General features: G+C 39.3%; 1 protein-coding gene across 1 annotated transcript in view; it reads right to left on the reverse strand.

Annotated features, from left to right (window-relative positions):
• Positions 1-23483, reverse strand: part of Ccdc171 (coiled-coil domain containing 171) — a 330679-nt gene that overhangs the window by 264191 nt on the left and 43005 nt on the right. The window contains exons 9-10 of the mRNA XM_055591708.1: positions 11220-11312; positions 9078-9238 (exon numbers count right to left, since the gene is read on the reverse strand). Coding sequence (XP_055447683.1) covers positions 9078-9238; positions 11220-11312 — 254 coding nt within the window. The remainder of the gene's footprint in view (positions 1-9077; positions 9239-11219; positions 11313-23483) is intronic.

Genomic DNA, 23483 nt, shown 5'->3' on the forward strand with positions numbered 1-23483 from the left:
GAAGAAGAAGAAGAAGAAGAAGAAGAAGAAGAAGAAGAAGAAGAAGACGACAATTAAATTATTTCCAATAATATTCCAATTGTCTAATTGTCATCAGATACAGAGACACACAGCTTAGGGAATCCTGTGGAAGAGGAGAAAGGATTGGAGGAGCCAGAGGGGTCAACAACATTACAAGAAAACCTACAGAATCAACTAGACTGTGAGCCATAGGGGCTCACAGAGACTGAACCAACAACCAGGGAGCCACAAGGGACTTACCCAGGCCCTCTGCATATATGTTACAGTTCTTGTGGGACTCCTAACAGTGGAAGCAGGAGCTGTCTCTAACTTTCAGACCCCTTCCCCTTACTGGATTGCCTTCTCTAGCCTTAACAGGAGAGGAGGTGCCTAGTTTTACTGCAACTTGATATGCCATGACTGGATGATGATATCTATTGAGACTGGCCCTTTTCTGAAGAGAAACAGAGGAAGAGTGGATGGGGGAGTCAGAGGGGCAAGGGATTAGGAGGAGAGGAGAGGAAACTGCAGTATTAAAATTAAAAATAATAAAAATTTAAATTTAAGCAAAAAAGAAAAGATATGTAAATCAGAAAGTAAATCCAACAGTCCTAACATATAGATGGTAAAAATTCCACACTAAAACAACTCATAGCAGGCCTAGTGTCGGGATATTTTGGAATACTGGCTCAAAAGGAGTGTCCACAGAGCACAGAAGTCATATATATTATTATTTCATCATGTATTACAAAGTAAGTCTCTAGAAACACACATTATAAAGTAAAAAGACCATTTGCCTCCGGCTTCAGGTGCACATACTGAGTTTCCAGAGGAAACCATAGAACACAAACAAAAGATCAAGAATCAAATGACCTCATACTTGCTCAGCACTTAAACTTACTGAACAGCCAGCTAGCTATGAAAAGGAGCTGAAGACCAAGAGTCATTTTCAGAATGTGCCTGCAAATGCCCCCTTATATATAAGTTTTCTAAAAAGCTACTTTACAGTACAGAAAAAAATAAATGATGAGAAGCGAGAGATTAGAAAGCAAGGGGCTCACGGTGGAAGAGAAGCCACAGGAATTTCAAGGAGGCTGTTAAAGGCAAGTCCTCAGGTAGGTACATACAGGAAATCTGAATAGATAGACGGAGGAGACAGGAAGGCCCCAGAGGGACACCTTAGAAAAAAACACAATACAACAGAATTCCAGGACTATGAGACTTTAAGAAACCTAGAGGCTCAGCATGAAGAGTGTTTGCTGCTTTCCCAGAGGACCTGATATCAGGTAGCTCATAACCATCCATAACTCTCTGACCTTCACAGGCTCTATGTGTACATGTCATACACTCACATGGACATGGACACACAAAAACAAAAACTACACATATTATGTTAAATTAAAAACAGCCAGGCAAGATAGTACATGCCTTTGTTCCCTGCACTGGGGAGACAGAGGCAGGGGGATCTCTGTTAGTTCAAGGCCATGCTGAATTATATAGCAGGTTACAGACCAGCCAAAACTACATAAAAGAGACCTTGTCTCAAATTATAAATTAAAATAAAAATAAAATTAACTCTAATGACTGGTTAATTAAACAAACTTGTTGTATGTGTTAAGAGTTGTTTAAATCACAAGCTAATCCCACTCGTGAGGTAATAATGAACTGCTTCATTTGTTGATTCAGCAGCTCTCTCTCAATCGTGTGTGTGTGTGTGTGTGTGTGTGTGTGTGTGTGTGTGTGTGTGTCTGCCTTATTCATCAAGTACTAGTCTAGGCATCAGAAGAGAATATGAGCAAACCATATGGCAACAATAAAAAAATAAAACATATACTAAGATTGATATATTAAAAAAAAAAAAGACAAGTTACCAAAAACCGGTGCAGGAAAAAAGTATGCTGAACTCAAGAGAATAAGAAGAATAAGAGATATGAAGGAACAAGTGAATAGTCTGTGAGAGGAGCAGATAATGACAATCAGTAGAGGCTACTTTAAAGTATCTAAAAGTAGAAACAAAAGAATGGAAGAATGTGCAGTTTATTTTAAAATCTAAAGTTCATATATGTAAGTCTGTATGTTCTGGGACCTGAATCCAGGTCTTCTGAAGGATCAGCAAGTGCTCTTGACTACCAAGCCATCTCTCCAGCACCAGAAAGATTTTTTTTAAAGATTTATTTACTTATTATGTATATATTATTATGCCTGCATGTAAGCCTGCATGCCAGAAGAGAGCACCAGATCTCATTATAGATGGTTGTGAGCCAACATGTCATTGCTGGGAATTGAACTCATGACCTTTGAAAGCATAGCCACTAAGCACTGGTCACTGTAATCTATCATGTGACCCTTTTTCACAACTCTGAAGACACTGCCCTGGAGCTACAAAACCAGATCTAGCTGGCCATGCCAACTTAGCCAACAAGAGTTTGGCTTCTCCCATTCCAACCTGGATAGTTGTCCTTCCCATTACTCATGAAAGCGCAAGTTTATTTCCTAAATAAAAACAAAATTACTTAACTACTGGCAAAGTTCTGCTACCATTTACTCTATGGCCTCACTATTAGCTATTGCTACATCAGGGCTTCACATAATACCCTAGAACCCCGTATTCTCAGAGCTATAAACTAAAAGTGTGGCTCAGGGGCTGAAGAGATGGCTCAGCATTGAAGAGCACCTGCTGCTTTTGCAGAAGACACAGGTTCAACTCACAGCACACCACTGTCTGCAACTCCAGTCGCTGAAGCTCTGATATACTCTTCCAGTCTCTTGAGAACACCAGGCATGTAAATACATTCAAAACACACATAAAGCGAAATAGTTGTAAGTATAATTCACAAGAGAGAACATTAGAAACAAAAAAAAAGACAAATGCCACATTTAAACTCATCTGTGGGATGTCAAATGTATTGATAAGTGCACATGCACAGTCAGTTCGTGCACGCCTGCACACGCAAAATGAAAACAGGGACCATTTAGTAGAGGAAGGGGCCATCACAAAAGAGACAAGTAACAGTTATAGAGGATAAATATGAAGAAAGTACAATGATACACATGTATACTGCAGAGGAATTTTAACCTAACAACATGGCTGCTCTGGCAAGGGACCACATCTAAAAACCTTCTAGGTCTATGTGATTTGGCTGGAATGCAGAGTCACCCTGGATTACAGTATGATCTGGCTGAAATACAGTACACACCTTTAATCCCAAACAATGAAAGAAGATTTGTTTATAGAACAAAGAAGCCATGTTTGAAAGTGACGTCTAATTGAGAGGCAGACAAAGCGACAAATCAGAGAGTTGACAGATGAGTCAAAGATAGCATAATGCCAATTCTCATGAGAACAGCACAGACAAGAGAGGCTACTTAGGAGTAGCACGGGGGGGGGGGATAGAAATAGCATAGTGTGACTAGTGTGTGTGGTAGTTTTACCTGGACTGTTTTACAGAGACAGGTTGCAGAGAGAACAAGGCAAAGAGTGAGAAGGAGCCAAAAGATTAGAACTTATTGCCAGCGTTAGTTTGAGGATAAGCAGAGCAATTCATCTAGATGCCGAGAGAGAAAGCAGATTGAATCACTCAGTTTGAAAAGGAGCTTGGACCAGAACAGCAGAGTTGAACCAGCCAGCAAGAGTTCAGAAAGAGCTAGGAAGTGTGAGTCTATTCAGGAATAAGTCTTGGAGGCTGGAACACTCTAGGCCTAGGTTAGTAGACGGAGGCCGGCAGCTGAAGCTTCTGAGGGTCAGGTTTACAGAAGATTAAACTGTACAAAGGCTAGAGATTCTTAGTGTATACCTAGAGAAACTGGGAGTCAGACTACAGAGCGGTTACTAAGCATGACTCTCCCCTCTCCTTACGGAGGTAATTTCACCTATGGACACTCATTTAAGTGTTGTTTCTTACTGGCTGTATTATAGCAGGTGACATGAAACACATAAGAGCATCACCTATTGGACTCAGTGGGTTAAAAAATAAATAAGTAAATAATAATAAAGGAGGATATAAATTTGGGAGGAAGATATAATAGAAAGTAGGAGGGAAGAGTGAAGAGAAAATATTATCAACATGCATCACATATATGTATGAATTTTTCAAGGAATAGATAAACTTTTTTAAATGTAGCTCATGATTTTTGCCAAGTAAAAAAAAAATATTATTCCAATGTAAACACAAAACAAAAAATTCATTATTTTATTCATTATTCATTATTATTATTATTATTCAAATTCATTATTATTCATTTATTTTAATTTACAAAAATTAAAATGAAACTTTAAAGATTCTGAAAAGCGAGAAGCAGAAAATGAGGTAGTTCATTGTTATGATTTGAATATGAAATGTTCTCCACGGGTTCATGCATTGAACACTTAGTCCCAAGCTGATGGCACTGCTCTAGAAGGCTGTAGAAACTCTGAGAGGTAAGGACCAGCTGAAGGAAGCGAGTCACTGAGAAGTGGGCTCTGTAGGTTATAACCCAGCATTTTTCCCAACTGAACTCTGCACTTCCTGGCTCATTAAGATGTAACCAAGCAACCTACCATTTCTGTCACCATGGGCAAGAGATGTCCTAACACCTCATCTTTTCTAGCCTGAGCTGTGAGTTAGAATAAATCCATCTTTGCCCAGTGTGGTAGCACGCCTTCAAACCCAGCACTTGGGAGGCAGAGGCAGATGAATCTCTGTGAGTTCAAGGCCAGTCTGGTCTACATAGTAAGTTCCAGGACAGCCAGGGCTATGTAGAGAGACTCTGTCTCAAAAAGAAAATCAAATATAATAATAACAACAACAATAAAAAAACCTATCCTCCATGAAGACACTCATGTCAGGTGTGCAGTCAGGACTCGTTAACTTAGATACTCTCAGTCTTCACATAATATTCTCGCACCACACATCAACAGAAACAGCTTTCACATGATACACAAGAAAAGAAACAACAGGGAGGAGAAAAGATCTGCAGGAACATCAGTGAGTACAAGGACTTCAAGTATTTAGTTATCAGTACTATTGTTATTAACGTGTGTTGTAACACAATTACACGGAAATGAAAAATGACTAAGGGACTCCATTAGTCACTTGTTTTCACTGTGACAAAAACGATGACAAAATAATTTTAAAGGCAGAAAAAGAGCTGCCAGCAAAATGACTCAGAGGGTAAAAGCACCTGTTTCTAAGTCTGAGTTCAAATCCCTGGGACCCACATGTAGGAGAAAACCAACTCCTGCAAAACATTTTCTGACCTCTAAAAATCTACCATGGCACACACGCATGAACAAATACATAAACACGTACACACACTAAATAAAAATGTTGAAGTTGTTAATGAAAAAAATCAGAAAGATGTCTAGTTCAGGGTTTATAAGTTTCAGATCATGTTAAGTTGGCCTCTTTGCTGATAGGCCCTGAGTAAGACAGACTGTCACAGCAACGAGAATGTAGTCAAGCAAAGTTGCAGACATCAAGGCAGCCAGGAGGCCAAGCAAAGCACACAAGTACTGGAGCCACATTGCACCCTTCAAAAGCACACCCTCAGCCACCTACTTCCTCTATCTCCCTATAAAGATGTAAAATTATAAATTCATCAACTAAATTAAGGTCACAGCCCTTAAGAACCAGCCACAGACTAAGCCTTCAGCACATAAACCTTTTTAGAGATACTTCCTATGCAAACTATAACAGGGTCATTATATATATTAAAAAAAAAACAAAATAAAATAAAATCAAGAAGTTGGTTATAAGTGCTCAGAATCATCAGTTGGTATTTACTGGAATACAAAATCTAAGCAAAATGTCCAACCTCCAACCAAAACAGAATAAACAACAAAACTTCAGGAAAGAATTTCCTCGGAAAAAAAAAATAATTTCCTTGGACGTCCAACTACCTGTGTCTAAACTGACACAGGTGAGAGATTCTTAGAGCAGGGATCTTGAAATTTACGAGTCCCACCTGTGGAGACTCCAGCTACATCCATGAGAGAATCTTCTACCTTCAGCTTTGATTTTGCCAGGGCAAGAAATTTATCAGTTCAAGGATACTGAACTCAAAATCTTTTAATCACTAAGTGCCCAATCTGCCATCTTGCAGGTTTACTTCTTACATCAAAGCAAAACTAAAGAAACATATTAGACTTTTCATAAAAGCTCTTCATATATATTTCTATTTTGCTTAATATTTAAGCACAGATTTGAACATTTGAAAGTATTCAAATATAATAAATGTGCAGATTCAAGCAATGATTAAAATGAATGAAACTATCTTGAGAATAGTAGATATAGGATATGATCCTAGAAAAGGCAAGAAAACTCAGCGAAGGGCCAGGGAGATGGCTCAGCAAGTAAGGTACTTGCCATACAAGCCTGGTGACCTGAGTTGGAAAACCTGAAATCCCAGTGACTAGGGAGGCTGAAGCAAAAGATTCCAAGTTTGAGGGTTATCTAGACTAAATAAAAAGTTTGCAACATCCTGGAAAAAACTATGTGGGACTCTATCTCAACACAAAAATAGAATAAGAAATTATGTGTGGTATCATAAACCTTTAATCTTAGCAAGTGGGAGGCACAGGCAGGCAGATTTCTGTAAGTTTGAGGCCAACCTGGTCAACATAGCTAGTTCTAGGGCAGCAAGGAATACTCAGATATACCCTGCCAAAATAAATAAACACACACACACACACACACACACACACACACACACACAAAGAATAAAGCTACCAATAACAGTATAACTCTTATTTGGGGGACAATGGTGTAAAATGGCTACTATCAAGAAATTTTTTGAAACATATTAAAATCTTCCATTTTTTTAATAGCATTTCATAGAATTTTCAAGATGAAGCCTTTTCAGCTAGAAAAGGGTGAAATCAGCAGGAGTCAGATGCTGGCACCCACATGTGAACTATGAGTCCTCACCTTTATTTAGACTATTTTCATGTCTGCAAAACTGGTATTAAAAAGTAAAGGAGAGCTGGGTGGTGGTGGCACACGCCTTTAATCCCAGCACTTGGGAGGCAGAGGCAGGCACATTTGTGTGAGTTGGAGACCATCCTGGTCTACAGAGTGAGGTTTCAGGACATCTAGGGCTACACAGAGAAACCCTGTCTAGAAAAACAACAACAACATAAAAGGTAGAGAAGAAAGCTGTCAGTAACCTGCATGCCACACAAGCCTGAAGACCTGAGCTGAGATCTGCTAACTCCAGCTCTGGGGGAATAGACACAGCTGCATCTCTGGAGCTCACTGGCCAGCGAGTCTCGCTGAATTGCTGAGCTCCAGGTTCATGAGGTTCATGATAATAACATGGAGAGCAACTCCACATCACCCTCCAGCTTCCAAATGCACAGAGGTACACACACAAACATATGTACACTCATATCACACACATACACACACACAAAAAAAGAGCAAGATAAAGAAAATGTAAGATGTTAAATCAGTTAAATAAAATTATTTGGTGGCCATATACAGAGTGATAATGTATGTTTCCCACTAATTGTAACATTATTGCTACTACTATTATTTCTATAGTTCAAAAAAATCCTGAGCATTATCTCCCCATGCAGTTTACAAATCAAGGTATTTAAGACACTGTTTTTAGTTGTTGTTGTTTTGCTTTATGCAAACCCAATTTTAATTTAGATGAATTAATGCCAAACATTTGAATATTTGATCATCTAATGTCAATGACCTAGTTTATAAGTAATGTGTATTTTCTCGTTTCTGTTTTTGCTAGGCTGATTTTTCCCTGATTTTATTTGACACCAACTTTAGTAAAAAGGAGGGAAAGAAATACTGATCAAAGAAAGCATGTATGTTCATCATGGTGCCCACTGTAGTACCTCTGAAATAGAAATTGAAGAAAGTTTTAATCTACTGACCACTGTAAATGCTCTCAGTTCAGAGATAATGCAATTACTTTTCTCCATACCAGAAGTGACAAGGACTCATCTTTATATCACAGTGTGAGCATGATAAGTCAGTGTCTGATCCTGAGGCTAAATTTGTATAAGAATTTCCAACAAGCAGCAATACAGGCATACTCTGTGACAATCCAGGATCCCACTTAGATCTTATTAAAATGACAGAACATATCTACTCAGGGTGTGTGCATCTGAATTCTTACATCTCTCAAAAAGCCATTGAAGAAATTATATTTTGCAATTTAACTAAGTAGATTTTAAATGAATCAGTATAGCTAAGGCTTCTCTCATCAAGCTTTCAGTTTTTTCTCTTTTTTTAATTATTATTTATTACAATTTATTCACTTTGTATCCTGGCTGTGGCCCCTCCCTCATCTCCTCCCAATCCCACCCTCCTTCCCTCTTCTCTTCCCATGCCCCTCCCCTAGTCCACTGATAGGGGAGGTCCTCATGCCCCTCTATCTGACCCTAGCCTATCAGGTCTCATCAGGACTGGCTGCATTGTCTTCCTCTGTGGGCTGGCAAGGCTCCACCCCCCCCCAACAGGGGGAGGTGATGAGAGAGCCTGCCACTGAGTTCATGCCAGAGAAAACCCTGCTCCCCTTACTAGGGACCCCATTTGGTGACTGAGTCTATGGGCTACAACTGAGGAGGCTAAGTTTTAGGTTCTCTCCATGCATGGTCCTTGGTTGGGTTATCAGTCTCTGCAAGGCCTCCCGGGGCTCAGTTTTATTGGCTCTGTTGGTCTCCTTTTAGAGCTCCTGTCCCCTGCAGGTCTTTCTATCTCCCCCTTCTTTCATAAGATTCTGTTTTGATACCTCAATCAGTAGAGTCTTTAAGAGGTTGTCTGTGGAAGACTCCTGTCCAGTTCCCTATCTACTGCTTCCAATAAGATACCATTATATTAATAAAAATGCATGTATATTAATATATTTTCTTCTAGTGTATAAATGCATTTCTGGGACTGCTTAGAACACTTCAGAGCAAGAAAGTATCCCCATAGTTACCTTCAAGGTCATCTGCATATGTCTGATAAAGACCTTTGCTTCCTGCTTTCCACAGACTTTAAGAGCAGCTTAATATTAGTATATAAAGTACTACATATTCAAACTCAGCATTCATAAAACCTTCACACAAATTCAGAATTTTACCATAAGATACTCACAAATTCAGTTTTGCAAAGCTTTCTTGTGCATTGTGTTTTTCTCTTTCATATGCACTTTCAACTTCTTTGAATTCATTTTTGATCATTTCTAGATCAGCAACAGCCTCTGCTTGGCTGGCTTTCTCTACTTGTAAAGCTCCTTCAAGGTCTCGAATCCGTAACTACCAGAAGACAGAGAAGTAATTTTTAGAAATCTAAGAAATATTTGTTTCCATCATACATTGAATAGACTCTTTTATCAACAACGGATTGTGAATTATCTAAACATTTCTTTCTGTTTTTGTTTAAAAGTAAAATAAACAGGCTATCTTTGAACCCCAGGTCTTCCTGCCTCTGTCTCCTTCAGCAAATCCTACCAGCCTGTTACATACAAGCAACATTATATGGATTCAACAGGTTATACACAGGAATATATGTGTATATACAAAAATATATATGCATGCAATAACAGTTAATGAAAATAGAGGTGATTAATTCAGAGAGCATGGAGGGATTTATGGGAGGGTTTAGAGGGAAAAAAGAAAAAGAAGAAATGTCATTAAATTAAAATCTCAAAAATAAAATATTAATGCACAAAAATCTAAAAAAAGAAAACAAAAGCTTAGTCTCTTTTTTAAAGCATGTGATGTAAAAAAAATAGTACAGAAGAATGAAGAACTGAGATATGAAAAGCATGAATCGGTATACTATCATCTGGCCTATCTTTACCTTCTAATGCATTCACATTTCTTTTACAAAATATTTTAAGCAGTTTTTGAAAACTGAAAAGATACATTATGACATGAATATCATTATTAGCTTTACAATGGGCTGGTAAGATGGCTCAGAGGGTAAAGGCACTTGCCACTCAGCCTAAGGACCTGAGTTCAGTCACCACAACCCACATGGCAGAAGGATAGAATCAATTCACACAAGTTGTCATCTATAACCCTCACATGTGCATTGTGGCACACAAACACTCACACACATACATATACAAAAATAAATGCAATTTTAAGTTAAAAAGAAAAAATCTTAAACAGAGCCCTTCACCCCTGAGGGGTTTTTTTTTTACTGTAGAAGAGGACCCTCTGTAATCAAACAACTCTATTTAACTGAATTATTTATGGTTATATGACCTGATAACTTGGATTTCCTTTAATATGTGGAAGCAGAATAGTGCAAGGGATAGCTGCAAGGCACAACTGGCTTGAGGCAGAATTAAAGGTGGGTGATGGGCACATCGGAAGTTGATTTTAATAATCTGCCCACTTTTGCATATATCTGAATTTTCCATAATACAACATCTTAAGATTAGACAAACAGCAGAATAAACACACAAAGTGCATTCCCTCAAAACAATGATATATAGCTGTTGAATAGCTATCTACCACTTTAAGGAGAGTCTGTAACGTTTTCTGTGGAATATTACAGAATAATGTACTGATCACGCATCCTGAAGATAGCAAAAGCCAGTACACAGAAAGCTAAGCTTGGATAAATGGTAAAAGGAACAAGAATAAACAGAAAACAGGAAAATCTGCAAAGTATCAAACAGTAATATTTCGTGTTTCTCAAGATGTTACACTTTGGATCTTGAATGTAAGTATCAAAAACCTAGTGCGTAGAACAGCAATGTTGGGTGGTGCTACAGGCCCACAGGAGAAGGAATCATATAGAAGGCCCGGGTATCAGCAAGAGTGTGGCCTCAGAGTGCAGTGGGACCCAGTTTCACCCTCTCTCGCTTTGCTTCCTGTATCACAAAGTGAGAGGTGAGTGTACTCGCCCGTGGTGTGGTGTCTCGCCAGAGAACCAAAGAAATGGGACCACCCAATCATGGCCTTAAGAAGCATGAGCCAAACAAACCTTATGGACTTAGAGTTAAAAGTTCTCAGCTTAGGTCATCTGTGTATTCCAGTAAAGTCACAGAAAGCCAACTGATATTCACACAAGGCATTGGGTCTGTGGCAACACTGTGCTCTTCCACTGCAGTACAAATGCAGACACAGACGAGACAATACTTAGGAGCAGACAGCGGTGACATCATGGCCTGAGGCCACAGAGTGCCACCATCACCCCTAACAGGGATCCAAAGCACATACCTTCGTTTCCTAGTTGTTACAACCTGAGAAAACTTATGCCAAAAGTACATTTGCATCTTACCTGAATAATTTCAGAATTAAATTTTGATTCCAAATGTGCTGCTCTTTCTGTTTCAATGTTCTCTTCCAATTTCCTCATTCTCAGAGTAGTTGCCTAAAAACAAGTTAAGTTCAAATTCATAAACACTGGCATTAAAGGTCCATAAAGAATACTAATCACAGAATTGTAACACTTTAGATGGCTTAAGCTGTTTAGCCAGGGTGACCTAGAACCCATGCTCCCTCTCTCTGCCTCAGCATCCCACGGCCTACTATTGCAGGTATATCCCACATACCTGTCTAGCCCTGTGTCTCGTACTTTGCGGGGGGTGGGGGGAGCGTTAGAACAAGGCTCAAAACAAATGTTCCAAAGCCTTGCTTCTTCTTTTTTAATCTAACTGAGGTATAGTTTATACGTAATTAATTAGGGAGTACATGCCATTCTGGGCACACATTTCCATGGCGGCTGTTTTAGTATAGAACATAGGCTGATATGTCCCCTCTGTCCCACGTCATTTCTAGACACACACTCAGTGTCTTCATTCCAAGGAGTCATTCTACTTCATTCTGTGTTTCACAAACACACAACTCACAAGGCACCCATCCTACTTGCTTTATTTAGATTTTACAACTCTATCAATATTTTTTCCCTTGAGATGGTCTCACAGCATAGCCCTGGCTAGACTGGAACTCACAGATATGTGCTTTCTGCAGTCTCCCAAGTGCTGGGATTAAATATGTATCTACCATTCTCAGTCATTGAGTTATAGGCAATTGTTGATTCACTCAATGTTGGTGTCAGCAATCAAACTCGAGTCCTCTACAAGGGCAGCAAATATTCACAACTGCTAAGCCATCTCTCTAACCCCCCCCTTATCAATATTTCTTAACAATTTATTACGTTAGAAAATAAGTTCCCTGAAGCAGAAAACAGTTAATTCCAATGTGAAAACTAAGGATTGTTAAATCCAACAAGACAAAAGAACATAATCTTTGTATAACATAATCTCTTTTTTCCCTGTTTATATGGATTTTTGAAAGTTTCTCTGTGTAGCCCTGGCTGTCCTGAAACTACTCTGTAGACCAGGATAGCCTCAAACTCAGAGATCCACCTCCCCCTGACTCCCTAGAGCTGAGATTAAAGGCGTGTGCCACTATGCCCAGCTAACAGTATTCTAAAAGGTAAAGTTTTGACATTTATGTCCTCTACTGCTAGATTATTTTGAAAAAAAGTATTCCATCCAAAAATGAAACTAGTAAATATTAATAATATAATGTGAATATTCAAACAAAATATTCAAAAATGGGAGATGATGAAAGTTGAATACTTGAAACTAAAGAATTATATTTTTAAGATTTACTCTATATGTGTGAACATTTTGCCTGCATGATTGTAAGATTGTAAGTACACCAAGTGTGTACCTGGTGCACTAAAGGTGCCAGCAGAGGACATTGGATCCCCTGCAACTGGAGTTATGGATGGTTATGGGCCACCATGTAGGTCCTAGAAACCAAACCTGGAGCCTGTTCAAGAGCAACGAGTGTCCTTAAGCACTGAGCCATCTCAGCATCCCTTAATATTACTTTTAAAAGTATGTTTAGTACTGATAGTTTAAACTTTCTATCTCTTTGAAATGTAAACTAGAGCATTCATGAATGAAATTATATTTGGACTGGCTTTAAATATATTCAGGCTAGCATCAATATTACCGTTGGGGGGAAAAAAACTGTTGAAAAGAGACAAGGACATAGGAATGGTCATTATGGAATGTTTTCATACTGTATGCGTGAAATTTTCCATATAGCATTTTTTTAGATTTCTTAGATTTATTTTATGTGTCTGAATGGTTTACATGCATGTATGCCTGGTTCCCACAGAAGTCAGAAGAGGGCTTTGGAGGCCATGGAAATAGAGAACCAGATGGCTGGTCCTCTGCAAGAACAAGTGCTCTTAACTGCCAAGCCATCCCACCACCGCCAAGATAAAAGTTAATTTTTAATTTTAGGTTCTTTGTATTGTTTTTGTTATTTTGTTTTTTATTGTTATGTTTTGTTTTATTTTGACACAGAGTCTCTGTGGATAGCTCTGGCTGTCCCAAAACTCCCTACGCAGATAGGCTGGCCTTGAATTCAGAGTTCACCTTTCTCTGCCTCCAGAGTGCTAGGATTAAAGGACTTTGCCACCATACCTGGCTAGCTAATTTGTTTATGTGTATGACTGTTTGGTCTGCCTGTAAATTATGTGCACCACTTACGCACTTGGTGCCAGAGAAGGTGTCGGGTTCCCTGGAACTGGAGTTACAGGCAGTTGTGCTGGGAATTGAACCCAGGTACTCGAGAAGCATTTAATTGGGGGTTTGCTTACAGACTCAGAGGTTTGGTCCATGATTATCATGAAATCTCAAAGCCCACCTCCAAGTGACACACTTTATCCAATGAGGCCTTACCTCTTAATCTTTCCTGTACAGTCTACAAAACATTCAAATATATGAGCCTATTGGAGCCATTCTCAATCAAACTAACACACAACACGCACACACACACAAATAGAACCAAAATAATGAAAAAGATGTAACAATGACCTAACTTCTGTTACCCAGTGTTGAAAAAAGTTCCTTTTACATTTTGACTTTATATTCTCAGAACAAGGAACTCCACAAATTATGGGTATAAATCATGGTATATAAGTATAGCAGAGAAATTCTTTTTTTTTTTTTGAGAAATTCTTATGCATAGCACAGACTACAACAAACAATAACCTGGGAAGACCTATATGAATATATATATATATATATATATATATATATATATATATATATATGTAAGAGCCCAGCAGTTAACAGCACTGGCCTTTTTTCCAGAGGTCCTGTGTTCAATTCCCAGCACCCACATGGCAGCTCACAACCATCTATAGCTGTAGCACCACGGGACCTGATGCCCTCTTTTGATCTGCAAATGTACAAAACATCCATGTACACAAAATACATAAATAAATCTTATTTAAAAATCATGTAAAGCCCACAAGACAAAGTTGACTTTGTCAGTATGCAATATGTTCATTAAGATCAAGAGGCTAGCCAGTCACAAAGAAATAGTCCATGGACATTAAGAATAAGATTTTTAAAACTAATAAAGGACAAAGAAAAGAAATTAGCCTAACAATATCTAAGAATGTTTCTCAGGTGCCAAAAAGTTTATAAGTTCTTTTTATCAAAATGATGGTCCTGTATCAGTGGGGAGGGAGAGCACAAATACATGTCCACACATGTGTGAAGAGACCAGAGAACAAGCTTGGGTGTTATTTCACAAACATGTTTTTTGTTTGGTCTAGGTTTACGCTTTTGGAGGGAGGTTGAAGTCAGGGTCTCCAGTGAGCCTGGACTAAGCAAGCAGACTAGCCCAGGTAACCAGGGAGCCCCAGGATCTAACTGTCTCCATTCCCCCAGGGCTGGGATCAAGTCCAAAATAAGCACTTTAAGCCAATGGGCTATTAACTTAGTCTCATGTTTTATTAAAATATAGAATATTCCGTAACTCTGTGATAAAAGGATCAATAAAATACTTTCATTTTTAATGTCTGATTTTTTTATTATTCATTTTACATCCCAATCGTAGGCCCCTCCCTCTTCCCCCCACCCCCATGCCCTAATCCTCAGAAAGGGGGAGCCCTTCTCCCTTATCAACTCACCCCAGACCACCAGGTCTCTTCAGGACTACCTGCATCCTCTTCTTCTGTGGCCTGGCAAGTCTGCCTCACCCAGGGGAAGTGATCGAAGAGCAGGCAACAGAGTTCATGTCAGACACAGCCCCTGGTCCCCTTACTAGGTAACCTACATGGAGACTGAGCTGCCTATTGGCTACATCTGAGAAGGGGGCCCAGGTCCTCTCTATGCATGGTCCTTGGTTGCTGCATCAATCTCCACAGGACCCCTTGGGCCCAGGTTGTGAGCTCTTTTGGTCTCCTTGTGGAGCTCCTGTTGTCTCTGGGTCCTTCTACCCTCTCCCCGACACACACACACACTTCCATAAGACTCCCTACATTCTGCCCAAAGTTTGGCTGTGAGTCTCCACATCTACTTACATCCCATGCTGGGTGGTGTTTTTCAGGTTCCCTCTATTCAGCCACTTCTGGTGTCTATTTTATTTGCCCTTCTGAATGAAAATTAAGCATCCTCCCTAGGGTTCTCCTTGTTACTTAGCTTCCTTAGGTCTGTGGATTATAGTATGGTTTTCTTGTATGGTGTGGCTAATATCTGCTTGTAAGTAAGTATATACCATGTGTGTCTTTCTGGTTCTGGGATACCTCACTCAGGATGATCTTTTCCAGATCTATTCATTTACCTACAAATTTCAATAATGTCCTTGTTTTTAATAGCTGAATAGTATTCCACTGTGTAGATGTACTATAGTTTTATCCATTCTTCAGTTTAAGGACATCTGGATTGACTCCCGTTTCTGGCTATTATGAATAAAGCTGCTATGAACATAGTTGAGCAAATGTCCTTGTTGTATGGTGGAACATATTTTGGGTATATACCCAGCAGTAGAACTGTTCCAATTTTCTGAGAAGGTGCCAGATTGATTTCCAAAGTGGTTGTACAAGTTTGCACTCCTACCAGCAGTGGAGGAGGGTCCCCCTTTCTCCACATCCTCTCCAGCATGTGCTGTCACTTGAGTTTTTCATCTTAGCCATTCTGATGGGTGTAAGATGGAATCTCAGTCTCATTTTGATTTGCTTTTCCCTGATGACTAATGACATTGAACATTTCTTTAAGTGCTTCTCAGTCATTCGTGATTCCTCTATTGAGAAATATTTTTTATTTCTTATACACATAATTCTGTAACCAATTAACAATCTGGTTCCCACTCAAAAACATCAAGAAGTACCAATTATCCAGGGCAGAACAAAATTAAATAGGTGGAAAATAATAAGCTGGAAATCACATAATTTTTTCACACCTTCCCATTCAGAATGAAATGCCCAAAAGAAAACAAACTTACATGTTGTTTATTATGACTACAGCTATCAATAAATCATCAGGCAATAAAAAAAATCACCATCTTTAAAAAAATACCTCCAAAGAGTGGGATTTATTGATAAACATAATTAAATAAATTCCCTCCTATTTTTTTTTAATCTTCCAGTCTGGTGAATTAACTCTTAAATCCAGCAGATGGTGCCAATAACATCAACCTGCAATTTTCTCACCCCGCCCCCTCTTTCACCTCAACACACACACTTCCGGTAACACTGAAGAATGCTAATATGTCATAAAATGTCATTGATATTTAATTCTAATATAATCACAATATTAGTAGCAAAAAGCATAACATAATCCTGATTAAAGTTCAAATTCAATCCAAAGTTTTTAATTTAACTATATTTAAGTTACTTATCTATATATGTCTTAGCCAGTAGTAAAATATTATATCTGTTTACTAACACTGAAAACAACGGTCTTCTGTACATCACATAAAATCAAACATATTTTTACATTTATTTAATGTATGTATATGTATGGTATGTATATGTAGAGCTCAGAAGACAACTTGCAGGTGTTGGTTCTCTCCTTCCACCATGTGGGATCTGGGAATCTAACCCAGGTCACCAGGCTTAGTAGTAGATGCCTTTCTTTGCTGAGGCATCTTGCCATCCCAAGTATGTAATTCTTTATAGATTGACATGTCCTTTATCACAGTATACTTGCTGAGAGACTTTTAGCTTAGTAAATACTATGGGGTTAATACAGCTCTCATATCTTATTTGTATATCATTAAATCATGTTAAGCACAATCAGATAACCTATCACCCTTAAGAAAGCGAGTTTTCACTCTTCAAATAAAACAATGTCTAATTCAACCAAGGACCATGTATGGATATAACCTAGAACCTCTGCTCAGATGTAGCCTGTGGTAGCTCAGTAACCAATTGGTTTCCCATAGTGAGGGGAACAAGACTATTTCTAACAGGAACTCAATGACCTTTGGCCTCCCCACCCCCCAAGGCAGGAGCAGTCCTGCTAGGCCACAGAGGAGGACTTTGCAGCCAGTCCTGAAGATACCTGATAAAACAGGATCAGATGAATGGGGAGGAGGTCCCCCCTATCAGTGGACTTGGAAAGGGGCACGGTGGAGATGAGGGAGGGAGGGAGGGAGAGACTGGAAGGGAATGAGGGATTGGGACACGACTGGGATACAGAGTTAATAAAATGTAACTGATAAGAAAAAAATAAAATTCAAAAAAAAAAAAAAAAAAAAACAAAGTCTAAAAGGCCGCCCCCCCCAAGTTTTGGAGCAAAACACCTATCACAAACCTCGGCATGTGCTGCCAATCTATGTCAGCAGCAGAACGAAGAACGAAGCAAACACACCCAGATGTTCTCCACACTGCATCTGTTCCTACAGCTTGCATGGGCTTATTCCAAAAGTTTTCTGATAGATATGAAAACGTATGTCAGTGAATGTGCTCAAAGTCTAAAGAAAACAACTGAGTTCCTGGATAACAAGTGTGAACGAACCACAGTCATGCCTGGTTTTTCATATGAGTTCTGGGGCTGAAACTCAGTTTTTCATGTTTACACAAGTCTAGCACTTAGAGGGGGGTATTTGTGTATGTATGTGTTTATGTGCTCATGGGAGGTATATAAGTGTGTGTATACATACATGTATGCAAAGGCACACATGTATGTGTATAGACATACATGTGGAGGCCAGAGATCAACTTTGACCATTGTTTTTGAGGTCTGTCCCTTTTTTTCTTTTTTCCTTTTTTTTAAGTCAGGGTTTCTCTGTGTAGCCTTACCTGTCCCAGGCTACCTTTAAAGACCAGGCTGGCCTCAAATTCAGAGAGATCTGCCTGCCTCTGCCTCCCTGAGTGCTGAGATTAAAGGCGTGCACCACCACCTCCCAGTTTCTTTCCCTCTTTTTTAAGACAGGGTCTCTTATTGTCCTGGTATCCAACAACTAGGCTAGGCTGGCTGGACAGCTGTAGAGGACTCACAGATAAGCCCTGGGAGAGCCAGGAATGTTAAGAGCATGTAGGATTGTCTCCTAAGCCTAACTTTAGCCCTAACCCTCAGGTGTACACCTGTTTCCTGCCGGGGAAACTGGGAGTGGATATAGTCAATAGCCTGCTGATATATGCTATCTGTAGGACCAGGCCACACCTGCATCCTCCAGACTATTATGTCTACCCCAGTCTCTTCCTCCCTACACCTTTATCTTGAGCACCGTTTCTCAGTCAATAGAACCCATCCTTAGAGGAGATGTCACATGTATTTTATAGCTTGGTGGTCTCTAAGACCAGACCATACTGATCCTCTCCTAGGCTCTTAAGGGTGTTTTGTTTTGTTTTTCGAGACTGGGTTTCTCTGTGTAACAGCCCTTGCTGTCCTAGACTCACTTTATAAACCAGGCTCTCCTCGCCATTCAATACAAACTTTATAAATGATCCCTTGGGGATGGGGGGAACCCTTCAACATACAGTACTATGTGGAAATGTACTAAAGAGCTAGAAATAAACTGGGTGTGGCAGCTAGGTCTTTAACCCCAGAACTCAGGAGGCAGAGTCAGGTGGATCTCTGAGTTCCAGGCCAGCTTAAACCCATTCTTATGGAAGGGGTCACAAGGTCTTTGCAAAAGAGTTTTGATATAGTCATGCCTTGAGCTTTATCATGAAAACTGTCACCAGAAAACTTTTTTCCAAAGTTGTACTATACTTAAATATGCCTAAAACAAACTGCCCAGTGACTTTAGAAGTTTGAACCAACACCAGCTGAACGGGATTTCCTTCTTGACTCACACAGATTGTTACTCTGCTGTTCTTAGTATTTGCAGAGACCCCACAGACAGTGTGCCAAGAAATCTAGCTGTCTGCCTCCCCAGTGTGGAGATTACAAGTACATGCCTCCATGCCCAGATTTTTCCATGTCTCAGGAGAACAAACTCAGGTCCTCTAGGTCCCTAACCAATGTGGGCTATGAGTACTTACATTGCTGTGTCTCACTACCAAGATGGTTCAACAGATAAAGATGCTTGTCTCCAAGCCTGATAAACCGAATCTGAACCTACATAGTAGAAGAGAGCTAACTCTTAAAGTCCTTTGACTGCCAGGGGTGGTGGCACACACCTTTAGTCTCAGCATTTGGGAAGCAGAGGCAAGCAGATCTCTGTGAGTTCAGAGCTAGCCTGGTCTACAAAGTGAGTCTAGGACAGCCAGGGCTCTGTGACACAGCGAAACCCTGTCTTGAAACCAAAAAAAAGTCCTTTGACCTCCACATGCGACACATACATACATGCACACATGAATTTACACACACATAAGCATACATGCAGATGGACAAAAAATGTAACTCAATAAAACACTGAGAAGACACCAATATTCTTACTCAGCAAGGACTGAGTAACAGAGCATGTTTATTCACCTTATAAAACAGTTCAGTGGCAAAAGTTCATCTACTTTTAGAATTAGTAACAAGAAATCAGACAACACAAATGGGAATATTATGAATCAAATTTGTGATCACAGCTCCTGCTCAGTGTGGTACTACTAATTTCAATTCTTTTACAACTGACTTCATGCTTGCTGCCAAGCCTGACAAACTAAGCTCAACCCCAGAACCCCAAAGTAGAAGGTGAGAATAAATTACTATCAACTGCCCTCAGGTCCACATGTACACGGTGGCACACACCCATGTGAGGACACACATAAACATACAAATAAACTGTGAACAAATAAATAAATGTAATTAAAATCTTTGTCTTTACCTTTTCTTCAACAAATACAGTATTTTATATTTTTGCTGTATTTCCAACTTCAAAATCCATTAGAAACATATCCTACTGTGTTTAAATGTATAATACTTACAAATAGGACCAAACACCCAAGTACTTTGCCATTTGCCTACTTTACAGTTGACAATCAGCCCAAAGGAGCACTTTAAAATGATGCACAAAGGCCTTACAAAGATGACTTCCAAGGCGTCCTTCGTGGGCATCAGGGAAACTGAAGCCCATTTTTCCTTTCCTTTTCCCTCAAGATGAGCAGGCATTTAGTTTCTAACGCTACTTGCCCTGCCTTTGTGCTGCTAGCACAGGACATGACTGACAGAGGCAATTCAGCACTTATTTGTAGATCCTCTCTCCACTGCAATCTTCAAGAGGCTCTTCCATTCGCTCAGAATTAGGTTTGCATCTTCTCTTGTCTCTTTTTTATTGAGTTAAGGTTTATTTCCCATGATAATAAACTATCCTTATTATAAAGAGGTTTACAAAAGCTATAGACATTCCTTTTTCCAGTTCACTTTTCTCTTAGTTTTACAGTATCTAGCACCAAATTTGTAAAATTGAACAAGGAGTTTGTTTTTTTTAATCAAAGAAACAATTGATCCATGTTACAATGGCAAAGGCATGCAATGGTACCACATTTTATAAACATATTATATTATGTATATAAATTTCTACATAAACATTTTTTACCCAGGCACATTAAGAAACTATTTTGATATAATGTAACTATTAGAAAATATTTACCAAAAAATAATTAATCAATTAATCTCACTTAAAAGATTCACCAAAAGCGTAAACCATTTACTACACTAAATATTCATTATATTAGATGCTTTAGCATGATGTTACTGACATTAGAAATATTTTTAAGTTAAAATATTAAAATTTTCAGCCTCATTAGAAATTTTTCTATAATTCTATTAAAATGCCACTTACAATTATTTAAGAAACTAGAATTACTGGTAACGGTCTACAAAGTTGACTATAAAATTAGCAAAACATGTTCTCCAGAAATTTAACTTCTTATTCATTATGTCACCATCTACGCAAACAGCTAAATATATTCATGTCAAAATAAAAAATTTAAAGGCGTCTAAATACAAAAAAAAAAAAATAATAGATGAGTGGATGACACCTAATCCAATTTTTAATCCACGTTTTATAAATAGACTAAAAATAAAAACAGTAGGGCAAGTGAGCTGTCTCTGCAGGTAAAGATGCTTGCCAGCAAGCCCCACGATCTGACTTCACTCCCTGGAACCCACGTGGTACAAGGAAAGAACTGAGCCTGCAGTTGCTCTGTGACTCTCATGTGCACACTGGGGCAACTTCAGAAATATACATACACACACCACAGAAGTGAATAAATGTACAGAAGAAAGAAAGAAGTTGTTCCCAGTTGGGCACACTCTCCTGGGAGGCTGGAAGACTCTTAAAAAGTGGGTTTCTGGGGAAGCCCTGTGTGGTCTAGCACAGCCCTTCCCTCTACTTCCTGACTGCTCCCTCTGCTGTGATGAACTGTACCCCCAAACCTAAACCCCAAATAAATACCTCTTCCCTAGAGTTGCTTCTTTCATGTATTTTACTACAGGAACAAAAACCTACACCATGTAACTAAGAACAGGCAGACACCAATCTAAAATTGGCTGGCTGCTCTTTTAGACTCAATTCCTGGCATCTTTGTGGCCGTTCACAACAGTCTGTAACTTCGGTGCCAGGGAATCCAAGGCCCTCTTGTGGCCTCTGCAGGTACCATGTACACATGTGATACATGAACATACATAAGAGCAAAACACATACATACATAAAATACATATATACATAAAATTAATTTAATGTTTTAATAAAATTAACCTAAAGTAATTTTAGTATAAGTTAACTGATAACACAGCAATTAAACACTTTACAGGAAAAAAAATCAATACAGGATTACCAATAAACACATCTTAAATTTTGACATTAAATTTTTTCTCCAATAAGTCAAAACTGTCTCACTTAAAATTAGCCACAGGGCCAGGACAGTGGTGGCACACACCTTTAATCACAGCATGTGGGAGGCAGAGATAGGTGGATCTCTGAGTTTGAGGCCAGCCTGGTCTACAAAGTGAGTTCCAGGACAGCCAGGACTATACAGAGAAACCCTGTCTCAAAAAAAAAAAAAAAAGAGGGGCTAGTAAGAGAGCTTAGTAGGTAAAGGCTCTTGCTGCCAAGAATAATGACCTGTGTTTAAGCCTCAGGATACACATGGCAGAAAGAAAGAAAAACTGCAAGTTGTCATCTGACCTCTCTACATGCTCCATGGCACATGCTCGCACACACACAAATAAATGTAGGGCTAGAAAGATGGCTCAGTGGTTAAAAACACCTTTGGCTCTTGCAAAGGAACTTGGTTCAATTCTCAAAACCACGTGTGGCTGACAAACATCAGTAACTCCAGTTCTAAGGGATCTGAGGCCCACTTTTGACCTCCAAGAGTACCAGACATGCATGGGATGCACAAATACACATGTGCGCAAACAGTCATACATATAAAATAAAAATAAACAATTCTAAGTATTAAACTGATTAAATGAGCAACAAAAAGAAACTCACTACCATCTAATGCTGCTTCACAACTACAAAGTAATTACAATGTTTTTAAAAGTGATCACATGGTTTGATAAACTCAAAATATCTGGGCACAGGGGTCTTTTCTGAGACTGATACTCCAACCAAGGACCATGCATGGAGATAACCTAGAACCCCTGCTCAGATGTAGCCCATGGCAGCTCAGTATCCAAGTGAGGTTCCTAGTAAGGAGAACAGGGGCTGTCTCTGACATGAATTCAGTGGCTGGCTCTTGGCCCCCCCCCCCCCAGGGGGAAGTACCCTGGCCACAGAGGAAGACAATGCAGTCAGTCCTGATGAGAGCTGATAAACTAGGATCAGATGGAAGGGGAGGAGGACCTCCCCTATCAGTGAGAGAGGCGCAGGGAGGAAATGAAGGAGGGAGACTGGGTTTGGGAGGGAATGAGGGAGGGAGCTACAGCTGGGATACAATGTGAATAAACTGTAATTAATATAAAAAATAAATATTTAATTTAAAAAAGAAATATAAAGTCATATGAATTACAGCATTTGAAAATCTCCAAGTAAAACTTGTGTTGCATCTCCATATCCCCTTACAGTAAAGTTTCCAAAAGCCCAAGCCCTTCTATTCAACGGAATGCCTGATCTCTCCACCCAGGTATTTAACAGACATGGCCTCCCCCCATTCATGGTCAAACTTGGCCTCCCCCATTCAGAAAATGGAAATTCCAATCATCTATTTATTCAAGTCAAAAGCTTTAGCATTGATGATAGGGTCTGTTGCACACACCTGTAATCTCAAAACACAGGAGGACGGGGTAAGTGGACTGTCTAAATAGATCCATAGATAGATCCATAGATAGATAGATCCATAGATAGATAGATAGATAGATAGATAGATAGATAGATAGATAGATAGATAGATAGATAG

This window comes from Psammomys obesus, unplaced genomic scaffold (genome assembly GCF_907164565.1).
Source record: "Psammomys obesus unplaced genomic scaffold, mPsaObe1.curated_primary_1811, whole genome shotgun sequence".
NCBI classification, from domain to species: Eukaryota; Metazoa; Chordata; class Mammalia; order Rodentia; family Muridae; genus Psammomys; species Psammomys obesus.